The sequence below is a fragment of the Erinaceus europaeus genome, chromosome 2 (assembly GCF_950295315.1).
Source record: "Erinaceus europaeus chromosome 2, mEriEur2.1, whole genome shotgun sequence".
NCBI lineage: Eukaryota > Metazoa > Chordata > Mammalia > Eulipotyphla > Erinaceidae > Erinaceus > Erinaceus europaeus.
Window position 1 is genome coordinate 69,281,948 of NC_080163.1, and position 12,472 is coordinate 69,294,419.

General features: G+C 35.9%; 2 protein-coding genes across 7 annotated transcripts in view; one reads left to right on the top strand and one right to left on the bottom strand.

Moving 5' to 3' along the window:
- The window catches only part of UNC5D (unc-5 netrin receptor D), a 704,674-nt gene that overhangs the window by 421,382 nt on the left and 270,820 nt on the right, over positions 1–12,472 (bottom strand). The window lies entirely within an intron of this gene.
- LOC103118117 (serine/arginine-rich splicing factor 10-like) lies at positions 2,674–3,488 on the top strand. The gene has a single exon (XM_060182769.1). It carries the CDS (start codon positions 2,737–2,739, stop codon positions 3,283–3,285), a length of 549 nt encoding a protein of 182 aa, XP_060038752.1. The 5' UTR covers positions 2,674–2,736; the 3' UTR covers positions 3,286–3,488.

The following is a 12,472-nucleotide window of genomic DNA, read 5'->3' on the forward strand; positions in this document are numbered from 1 at the left end:
GAAGCCAAATGCAAGAGACTGAGGGGAACAAGATACAGCAGCAAATGTTAGCGTCACTGTAGTTAAGATGCAGCGAGGCATTTGATGGAATTAAGATACACTAAATATGTACAGACATTAGGCCAGGTATAAAAGGTATAAGAGAGAGTATTTTGACATAAAGAAGGTTTTACTTTGGTGTAATACTCCAATTCCATTTCAGGTTCGACTTGTGTTTTCTTTTCTAATCTTGTTTTTCAACTTCGGCCTGAGAGTGAGATCATCCCATATTCATCCTTCTGTTTCTGACTTATTTCACTCAACATGATTTTTTCAAGGTCCATCCAAGATCGGCTGAAAACGGTGAAGTCACCATTTTTTACAGCTGAGTAGTATTCCATTGTGTATATATACCACAACTTGCTCAGCCACTCATCTGTTGTTGGACACCTGGGTTGTTTCCAGGTTTTGGCTATTACAAATTGTGCTGCCAAGAACATATGTGTACACAGATCTTTTTGGATGGATGTGTTGGGTTCCTTAGGATATATCCCCAGGAGGGGAATTGCAGGGTCATAGGGTAGGTCCATTTCTAGCCTTCTGAGAGTTCTCCAGACTGTTCTCCACAGAGGTTGGACCAATTGACATTCCCACCAGCAGTGCAGGAGGGTTCCTTTGACCCCACACCCTCTCCAGCATTTGCTGCTGTTACCTTTTCTGATGTGTGACATTCTCACAGGAGTGAAGTGATATCTCATTGTTGTCTTTAGCCAAGCTGTGGTCCACCTTTGAGACCCACTCAAGGATCTGAGTTTGAGGCCCTGCTTACCACCAGTAGGGGGAACGCTTTCAAGAATGGTGTTGTAGGTCTGCATGTGTCTCTCTTTCTCCCCCTCCTTTCTTAATTTCTCTCTGTCCTATCCAATAAAATGAAAAAAATAGCTGCCAGGGGCAATGGATCCATAGTGCCAGCACCAAGCCCCAGCAATAACCCTGGAGGAAATAAATAATAATAAATATAATGATAATAATAATGACAATAATGGTAATGAAATAAGGGCAATTATATTATATGAATAAGTTAATATATGTGTATATATATATATATATATATATATATATATATATATTCAATTTACTGAGTTTTATGGTCCCATTTAAAGTGGCCATAACGTCACACTATCAGATCTCATATTGTTTTATAGGGCCATTGTAATCAAAACTGCTTGGTACTAGAATATAAGTAGACACACTGACCAGTGGGATAGAATTGAGATCCCAGAAGTAAAACCCCACACCTATGTATATCTAATCTTTGACAAAGGTGCCCAGACTATTAAATAGGAAAAGGGGAGTCTCCTCAACAAATAGTGTTGGAAAAAATGGGTTGAAGCATACAGAAGATAAAAAGCTTCTAAACAGGAAAGGAAACCACCACCCAAACAAAGAGATGTCCCACAGAATCAGAAAATATCTTTAAATGCCATGCATCAGACAAGGGGTTAATAACCAACATATATAAAGAGCACACCAAACTCAGCAATAAGAAAATAAACAAAAACAGAAAGAAAAAGAAAACATCTGAAAATGGGAAGAGGATATGAACAGAATATTCTTCATATCCAAAAAGAAGAGATCCAAAAGGAAAACTGAGAAATGTCATGCATGTACAAAATATTCTATTTACTGGCAACTGTAAAACATTAATCCCTCAATAAAGGAAAAAAATGATTTTTTTTAAAAAAGAAGAGATTCAAATGGCCAACAAACATATGAAGAAATGCTCTAAGTCATTGATTGTCAGAGAAATGCAAATAAAGGCAATAATAAGATACCACTTCATTCTGATGAGAATGTCATACATCAGAAAAGGTAGCAGCAACAAATGTTAGAGAGGTTGTGGGGACAAAGGAACCCTCCTGCTCTGCTGGTGGGAATGTATATTAGTCCAGCCCCTATGGAGAGCAGTCTGGAGAACTTTCAGAAGGCTAGAAGTGGGCCTGCCCTATAACCCTGCAATTACTCTCCTGGAGATCTATGCTAAGGAACCAAACATACCCATCCAAAAAGATTTGTGCATACCTATGTTCATAGCAGCACAATTTGTAATAGCCAAAACCTGGAAGCAACCCAGGTGTCCAACAACTCATGAGTGGTTGAGTAAGTTGTAGACTTTATACACAATGGAATACTACTCAGTTATTTAAAATGGTGATTCACCTTTTACACCCCATCTTGGATGGAGTTGGAAAGAATCATGTTTAGTGAGATAAGTCAGAAACAGAAGGGTGAATATGGGATGATCTCACTCAGAGAGAAATTGAAAAACAAGATCAGAAGAGAAAACACTAATCAGAACTTAGACTGGAGTTGGTGTACTAAACCAAAGTAAAAGACACTGGGGTGAATTGGGGGGACGGTTTGATCCTGGAACATGATGGCAGAGAATCTAGTGGGAGTTGCACTGCTATGTGGAAAACTGGGAAATGTTATGCATGTACAAAGTACTATATTTACTGTCAACTGTAAAGCATTAATCCCACAATAAAGAAATTAAAAAATAGACCATAAGTTTGTTGCATTTATATTAATTTCTCACAACTGTCCATTTGGACACATGATAGGATGGGCTAGGATGAACTTGACTTTATGCACTTTGCTTTATACTTCTTTTTAAAAAAAATCTTGTCAGATTCTGCCGCCGGAGCCGCGGTCAGTTTGCTGGTCCCGTTAGTGTCCTGAGGCTCACGCCCCGCCATGTCCCGCTACCTGCGCCCCCATAACACGTCTCTGTTCCTAAGGAACGTGGTGGACGACACCAGGTCTGAAGATCTTCGACGGGAATTTGGTCGTTATGGACTTATAGTTGATGTGTATGTTCCACTTGATTTCTACACTCGTCGAAGAGGATTTGCTTACGTTCAATTTGAGAGTGTTCGTGATGCTGAAGATGCTTTACATAATTTGGACAGAAAGTGGATTTGTGGACGCCAAATTGAAATACAGTTCGCACAGGGAGATCGAAAGACTCCAAATCAAATGAAAGCCAAGGAAGAGAGGAACGTGTACAGTTCTTCACGCTATGATGAATATGACAGATACAGACGTTCTAGAAGCCGAAGTTATGAAAAAAGAAGATCAAGAAGTCGGTCCTTTGATTACAACTATAGAAGATCTTATAGTCCTAGAAACAGTAGACCAACTGGAAGACCACGGCGTAGCAGAAGCCATTCCGACAATGATAGACCAAACTGCAGCTGGAATACCCAGTACAGTTCTGCTTACTACACTTCAAGAAAGATCTGAGAAAGCGGAAAAAGAACCAAAGAAGGGCAGTTCAAGCGACAAAAGGGTGGGTGGAAGGTGCTGCAGTATGAATACTGTGCGAATATTTTGACTCTGGTCTGAAAAGATGAAAGAATGTTATCGAAACTACATGGAATAAATGAAGTCCCTTCAAGTTTGAAAGTAAGCATTTTAGGACAAATAAAAAGAAATTCAACGTTGTACTTGTGGAAACTAATCCCTAAATCTGAATAGGTTTTTATTGATTCATAAACAGGTCATAAATTATTGGAAACTAGAATGTCTGACTATCAAGGAAGACAGCCATAGTATCTTTACAGTGCCTCTATTGGTCTGTCTCAAATCTAAATTGAGTGAAAAAAGGTATTATCCAGCATAAATTTCTTTTCTTGGTTATCTCTTAAAAGTTTTGCCTTTGTCTATTCCAGTGCCAGTGTTTTCTACTTAATGGTTTGCTTAGTTGGCATCTTGAGTTTACTTGTATGCCACATGCAGTTTACATCTTCCAGAAACATTTTCCCAGGCAAATTCCAGTTGTACTTGACGTCCAGATAAGAGAATACATAGGTCAGTCCATCTCTTCTACCACATCCTAGTCTATATATTCAGCAAACATTTACTGTGGGAAAAAAATGAAGTTGGGGAGAATAGGTAAAAAATTCAGTTACTCTACTAAGTTATGTCTACTAAGCACAATCTCTAGTGAATTGTTATACTGTGGCCTCATTGTTTTGAGGTGTATTACAAATATCTTACACCATTTACATCCCAATTTAATTACTAAACTGCAGTATTTAAATATGCTATCAAAGGAAGTAATTTTTATGATTATCTGCCATTTAAAAATAATCCAGTATTTCCATTATTTTGTTCATATCCCATTAGTACAGATGATGAAAATTTAGATTTGTTTTAATCTATAATTGGTTTATTGTGTAGTGACTGTGATATACTAGAGTTACATTAAGTTGTTAACTCTGCCTCAAACACATACTAGGAAATAATCCCCAAAATAATTTTACATTAGATATAAAGAAAACTGGGTGCTATAATTATATTTTTGAGGCAGAGAGCTGTTATCCCATCCCAACTGATAACATAGCATGGTCTGTAATTGAGAAAATGTTCACCAAATTATCCTTTTTAGTGATTTACATGTACATTTTATAGGGGACATGTTCTGTGTATAGTGAATAAATAATTTTTATAGTATCACAAAATGTTCTGATTCCTTAGTTTGTTATTAGGATATGAAGTCTACTTACTATGTATTGGTTCCATCACATATTTGATTTTTGCCATATTTCTGCTATATATCTGAAACCTTCCTTATATTCTTCTGGATGAAACTATTTGTCTTCATTTTGAAAATAGAGCAGATATACAAAGGAGATATGAAATGGGGGTGTTTTACCCACTTTACAAGGTTTTAGTGCCCAAATTCGTAATAGCAAGCAACAGGTTCTTGATTAGAATCCATAATTTTTCATTTACTCAAATGGGAAATATTTTTAATTTTCAGAAGACATTAATATAATAATGAAATCTAGAGTTCACTTAGTAGACTTCATTGTAAAAGGTGTTTTGTTTGTAATTCTTCTGGATAAGAAGCTATGGTCTCACAGCTGTCTTGACTCCGATTTTTTTTTAGCCTGACATTCCAAATTTCAATCTCATATATTATATTACATTTTGAATGTTTGTTTACAGAATCCAGATTTATATTCAGTGAGGAAGCAGTAATTTGAGACAGCACAGTAGTAGCTGAGAAATAATCTAATAATCTACTAGGTCTGTCAATGCTTTAAAAGCCCAAGAGTAAACTTTTATTGGTAAATGAGCTGATCAGCCTGTTGATCTTCAGTTATTGACATCTTCAAGATAGAGTTGTTGCTATGGAAAAGCTTCCTTCACCTGAGTTTTTCCCATCTCCAATGTTGGTTATATTTACTGTATTATGTTTTCATGTATTCAAAAAGTTGTTCCACCATACATTAAAGATGGGATTTTTTAAAATCTGGAATAAAAAAAAATCTTATTTATTTATTTTCCCTTTTGTTGCCCTTGTTGTCTTTTTATTGTTGATGTAGTTGTTAATGTTATCATTGTTAGGACAGAAAGAGAATGGAGAGAGGAGGGGAAGACAGAGAAGGTGAGAAAAAGATAGATGCCTATAGACCTGCTTCACCCCTGTGGAGCAACTCCCCTGCAGGCGGGGAGCCAGAGGCTTGAACTGGGATCCTTACTCAGGTCCTTGCATTTTGCACCAAGTGCACTTAACCCGCTGTGCTACCGCTGGACTGCCTGCTTTATAATTCTTTTTTTTTTTTCTTTATAATTCTTTTGGGCAAAAATTAAGTAACTAGTAAATATTTATATAACAAAGAAACACCAAACATATGAAGCACTCTGAATGTGAGAGGTTGGTTAATTATTATTGCTATGTTTTTACTTTTTATGAATGGGCTGACTTATTTATTCTCTTGAGAAAAAAGATAGAGACAGATATGAAGGGGGGAGAAAGAGAGAAAGACAGCACTTCAGCTTTGTCCTGGGACCATGGCACTCCTATGTGATGCAGAGCTCCTACTGAGTCGTGCATGACAAAGCATGCGCTCTGCTGAGTGAGTTATTCATAGCCACAATTTATTAAGAAACCAGAAGGCAAATTGGCTGCTGTGCCTTCTAAACACGATTTCACAATCATCATCATCTACTTAAAGCAAATACATTAATACTTCATTTAGGTCCTTTCCTCAAAAAAGTCTTAAAGGTATTTTAGAATTAGGTAGGGGGATAGTTCAACATCATAGTATAAGACTTGCATATCACGTTCAGGTACTATATACCAGAGATGAGTGTGTGTGTGTGTGTGTGTGTGTGTGTGTGTGTGTGTGTGTGAGTGAAAACACTTAAATACTTTTTAAATATGTACTCTAACTTTGTGTTCTCCAAAGACAGTTGTGTTATGTGACTGGTAAATGTGTAATAATCTAAATTTGTATGTTGGATTTACAGTTCTTTATCAAAAAGCTAGTGACCTAGCCTTGGGCAAACTACTTAGCCCAAGTGAATATTATATTCTTCATATATGAAATTAAGTTTTATGAATTCTATATGCATCCAGTATGCATACAGCTACTTTATTTATAAGCACTTAGTAGATATTAACACCTACTAAGCACTCTTCCACTTCCTTGCTATGTGATTACAGACAACTTTTCTCTATTTCAGTGTAATTAAGAAAAATAAGGGTACCTACTTCATGAATTTTTAAAAATAAATAAGCTATTACACAGTGAACAGTTAGTATTACCTGCTTGTTACTAAAGAACAGTGCCATAATATTCATTTTTTATTATTTTATTTTATTATATTTATAAAAAGGAAACACTGACAAAACCAAGGGATAAGAGGGGTACAACTACACACTATTCCCACCACCAGAACTCTATATCCCATCCCCTCCCTTGATAGCTTTCCTATTCTTTAACCCTCTGAGAATATGGATCCAAGGTCATTGTGGGATGCAGAATGTTGAAGGTCTGGCTTCTGTAATTGCTTCCCCTCTGAACATGGGCGTTGACAGGTAGATCCATACTCTCAGCCTGCCTCTCTCTTTCCCTAGTGGGGTAGGGTTCTGGGGAAGCAGAGCTCCAGGACATATTGGTGGGGTTGTCTGTCCTGGAAAGTCTGGTTGGCATCATTCTAGCATCTGGAACCTGGTGGCTGAAAAGAGAGTTAACATATAAAGCCAAACAAATTGTTGACTAATCATGAACCTAAAGGCTAAAATAGTGCAGATGAAGAGTTGGGGGGTCCTCCATTTTGTAGATAGCTAGTCGGTATATTTTAGTTATATTCAAAAGGGCCTGTGGCTATACTATTGTTTTTTTTTTCTTTCTTTCTTTTTTCCCCTGAGCCTGAAATCTGATATGCAGGTGGATCCAAGTTATTATCTGGGGAGAAGAAGTCATGGCTGGAAAAAGGACCAGAAAGCTAAATCAAGAAAGAGAGTAGCTCCCAAATATGGGAAAGGAGTATACATATTGTTGATTACAAACCCCATCGAGTTTATGTGATCTGGGGCCCATATAATACTTATCCTTAGCTAAGTGGGTTGGGTGGCAGTGCACCTAGTTGAATACACTTGTCCCCATATACAAGGAATCAGGCTCAAGTCCCTGCATCCTGCTGGGATGGGGGAAGGAATCTTCACAAATGTACATGTCTCTACTTCTCTCTCCCTCTCCATTTCTTTTTACCATGAAGCTCAAATTTCTGAAGCAATTATTGGGCTTTCAAAAAAATGGCATATTTTTCCTACATCTTTCTATGAAAAAAATGCACCATGACTTTCCAACAACCCAATGCAAAGAAGTAGAGGTAGATGTTCATTTTATTTTGAGTTGCAGAATCTGTGTATAAAAGCAATTTAATACAGCACATGAATTTCATTTCAATAAAAGTTTTGAAAATATAAAAGCTTTAAAAAAATTAGAGGGCAGGTGATAATGTACTCAGCTGAACACACATGTTACCATGAACAAGGATCCTAGTTCAGGTTCTTGCCCTAGTCCCCTTGTCCTCAACTGCAATAGGGATGAAGCCTCATGCATGGTGAAATAGTACTACAGATGGCTTTCTTTGTTCCTCTCTATCTCCTGTCTCCTCTCAATTTCTCACTGTCTTACTAATAAAAGAAAGAAAAAAAAAAGGGAAAAAATAGCTAACAGAAGCAATAGACTTTCAATGCAGTTATAGATCCCCAGCTAATAAACGTGGGGGTACTAAACAAAAATAAAATTAAATAAATACTAGTAAGCTCTGCATACAAATAAAATTGCTGCATACTGAAAATGTAAGGAATCATTTAAAATAGTTTTTTTTCAGAATTTTTGATGTCTTTAATATAATGTGTATAATATACTAAGAAAGTTACAAATTTTTCACAGTCATCACTGTCAAATATATTTCAGCTTTTGAATTATCTGATTTTAAAATATATTCTAAGCTAAGTGAGGAATACATATTTAATAAATACTGCAGATATATTAATATTAAGGCATTCTTTTAAGGATGCATTAATTTACCTTCTGAGAAAGAGGAAGACAGAGACCAGAGCACTACTCCAGCATATGCTGGGGCTTCACATGTCTTGTGTTTTATATGCTGAATCACCTCCTCTTAAGTAAGTGACACAGTCAATTAAGAATTTTTAAATTAAAAAGCAAAGTAAAAAAAAAAGAATGAAGAGATTTATCAGTGAAAGACTCTACAGAACTTACATATTAGGGAACATCAGAATTACTCTCAGGCTTGCCACTGCACCTGCCCCAAGACGTTTGTATTTATGGTCACCTTCACAGGTGAGGTTGCTACTCTCTTATTCACAAAAATACTCTTTTTATTTTATTTTATTTTAGAAAGGAGAGCAAAGTTGAGGTGGAGGAAGTTGATACAGAGAGACACAGAGAAAGAGTCACCTGCAGACCTGTTTCATCAACTGTAAAGTATCTCCCCTGAAGATTGGGAAACAGAGTCTCAAACCCAGGTCTTTGCACATGGTAATGTGTATACTCCATGGGTGTGCCACTGACTGGCCCCCAGGCAAGACTGAGTAAGATCAGGAAGTACTTAGCTAGGTTTTCTAGATTAAAATCATATTTTTGACATTTTTTTTTCTTTTATTGGATAGGACAGAGAAAATGAGAGAGAAGCACATAGATTGAGAAGGAGAAAGATACGAGCAGTACTACTTCACCATTCATGAAACTTCCCCTGTAGGAGAAGGACTTGGAGGACATGGATCCCTCCATATGGTAATGTGTATACTTTACCAGGCACACCACAACCAGGCCTCCTTTTGATACTAAGCATGCAAATTATTGAATGTTCAACTTTTAGTTTCTTCATCTACAAAGTAAAAACATTAATAATACTTAATAGTATCTTTCCAGTAGGATTGCTTCAAGACTTAAATGAATTAACATTTATAAGGAATTAAAAATGATTCTACACAATAACTTTCTTCAATCATTTCTCTGAAACTGAAAATCTAGCATTATTCATATTTCACTATAAGATCTCAGGACATTTTGAAACTTACTCATACTTGTTAATTTTCTTCAGTTCTTCTATTTTTTAATTTTTTTTATATTTATTTCCTTTTGTTGCCCTTGTTTTGCTGTTGTAGTTATTATTATTGTTGATGTTGTTGTTGGATAGGACAGAGAGAAATGGAGAGAAGGGAAGACAGAGAGAATGAGAGAAAGACACCTGCAGACCTGCTTCAACGCCAGTCAAGCGTCTCTCCTGCAGGTGGGGAGCCAGGGGCTCGAACCGGGATGCTTATGCCTGTCCTTGAGCTTTGCGCCATGTGCGCTTAAACCGCCCCCCTACCGCCCGACTCCCAGTTCTTCTATTTTCAATTCGTTAATTGCTATCAAGTTATTCAGAACATTCAAAGGAGGTATGTTTACTAATAGGGAGAGAGTCGATAAAATGAGAGGAAGGCCAGATGAGGACTAGATCCCTGATGCAGAAGAAGGTGGCACAGTGGTAAGGAAGCTGGGGGTGGGGAGGTACTCTTAGAAAGGAATGGAAGGGAGTCAGGCAATAGCACAGCGTTTAAGCGCACGTGGCACAAAGCGCAAAGACAGGCTTAAAGATCCAGGTTTCAGACCTGGCTCCCCACCTGCAGGGGAGTCGCTTCACAGGCGGTGAAGCAAGTCTGCAGGTGTCTCTCTTTCTCTCCCCCTCTTTCTATTTCTCTCTGTCCTATCTAACAACAACATCAGTAACAGCAACAATAATAACTACTACAACAATTAAAAAAAAAGGGCAACAAAAGGGAAAATAAAAGAAACTAAAAAAAAAAAAAAAGAAAGCAATGGAAGGGGATTCAAGTGGGGGCACAGCGGGTTAAGCGCACTTAGTGCAAAGCACAAGGACTAGCTTAAGCATCTCGGTTCGAGCCCCTGGCTCCCCACATGCAGGGGAGTCGCTTCACAAGCATTGAAGCAGGTCTGCAGGTATTTGTCTTTCTCTCCCCCTCTGTCTTCCCCTCCTCTCTCCATTTCTCTCTGTCCTATCCAACAACAATGACATCAATAACAACAATAATAACCACAACAATGTTAAACAACAAGGGCAACAAAAAGGGAAAATAAATAAATAAATATTAAAAAAATAAATTTTAAAAAAAGAAAGCAATGGAAGAAAAATATAGTACTCAGGCCAGATATTTTAATTGACATAGCCTGACTCCAAAATAAAAGCATCATCATAGTTATATTTTGTATTTATCACCCAAACTGAGATATTTGATAATTGAACAGACTATTGCAATGTGCCAAAGCCATAAATGAGAAGTCTGATTCCATGTATTAAAATGTACTTCTGGTAATCAAACCTAGGATATAATATATATATATATATATATATATATATATATATATATATATATATACATATACATATATATTCCACCAATCAACTTCCCCAAAACCCTGCCCCTATATTCATGTCAAGATTAAATGAAAATTTTTCCTACAAAGGTACTCTTTTATGAGGGTACTTGGATTTTTAGTATAAACCTAAAAAGAAGAATGGTACAGTTGGAATAATAGAAACTTCAGAGACAAACCTAGACTTAGGGTGGGCCAGGTCAGATATATCCATACCATTTCCACATAGTCTATAATTTCTTTTTTTTTAATTCTCTATGGAGTCTTTTTATTATGTACAGGTTATTTTGTCTGATTCTGGTTATTTATTTTTTTTATTTATGAAAAGGAAACATTGACTAAAACATAGGATAAGAGGGGTTCAACTACACACAATTCCCACCACCAGAACTCTGTATCCCATCCTCTCCCCTGATAGCTTTCCTATTCTATATTTCCTATTCTATATTATTATAGAATAACATATTCTATATTATTATAGAATATGTTATTCTATAATATATAGAATAAAATATAGAATATATTATCCTATAATATATTCTATATTTCCTATTCTATATTATATTCTATAATTTCTATTGTCACTGGCTATCTATAGACTAAAATTACTTAGTACCAGAGTCTCTGATCCCCTAACTCAATTTTAGAAGATGAAGTGTGTGTGTGTTGATTCACTATACAAAACATACACACACACACACACACACACACACGTATTCAGTTCATTTATTATTTGGACATAGAAAATAAAATCAAGTAGGTCTCTCCATACAGACTGTAAAATTCTACCAAAACAAACCAATTACTTTCCAGGAGGTAAACATTCATACTATTTAGATTAGATTCAGATCAAATACATTACTAAACTGAAATTACTCAAGTCCCCCAAAGACTGTATCAGAAAATTACACAGGAAAGGTAACAAATCTATAATATAAACTATTTTTATATGAATATTTATAATATAAAACATTATAAAAATAAATATAAAATTAAAAACTGTAACATTCATACTTCAGTAAGAGAATAAAAAAGTTGACTCTGTTTCAGTGTTTTAATGGGATTTTATCACCTTCTGGCAGGTGCTTGAACATTTAGAGATGAGATTAGAAAAGGATCCATCTATGTCTTTAAGACCACATAAGAGAAATGAACTGGGTGGTGACATACCAGTTGAGAGCACACATTACCATATGTCAGGTCCCTAGTCCCTATCTTCAAAAGGAATGCTTTATGAGCTGTAAAGTCTCTGTTTTTCCTTCTCTATCTCCCCTTCCCTCAATTTTTGTCTGTCTTATGAAAATAAAATAAACATTAAATAAAATCACTGCATAAGAGATAATGTACATGAAAGAGTTATGCGAATGATCATTGCTATTGCCAATTTTTATCTTCTCTAAACAACTCTATCATATTAGCATCACAAATATATAAAAATTAATTTTATTTTAGAAACATGAAGAATGAATTATTGTCTATTATATCTCTAAGAGGATCTCCACATAGCAAATAATTCCTGTTCTGTACCCATGATGAAAGATGATTAAATATTTTAATACATAACCTTCAAATACATGTAGAATTTTATATGCAATCTAATTATAAATTAAGCCCCAAGTGTTAACTTTATGGTAACAATTGAACCTCAAAGGAATAACTTTGAAAAGTACTTGTTCATTAAAAATCGTATACTTTGAACTAGAGTTTATTAGAAAATA

What these genes read in the sequence shown, in the direction of transcription:
- LOC103118117 (XM_060182769.1), top strand. Translation starts at nt 2,737, where the DNA reads ATGTCCCGCTACCTGCGCCCCCATAACACGTCTCTGTTCCTAAGGAAC.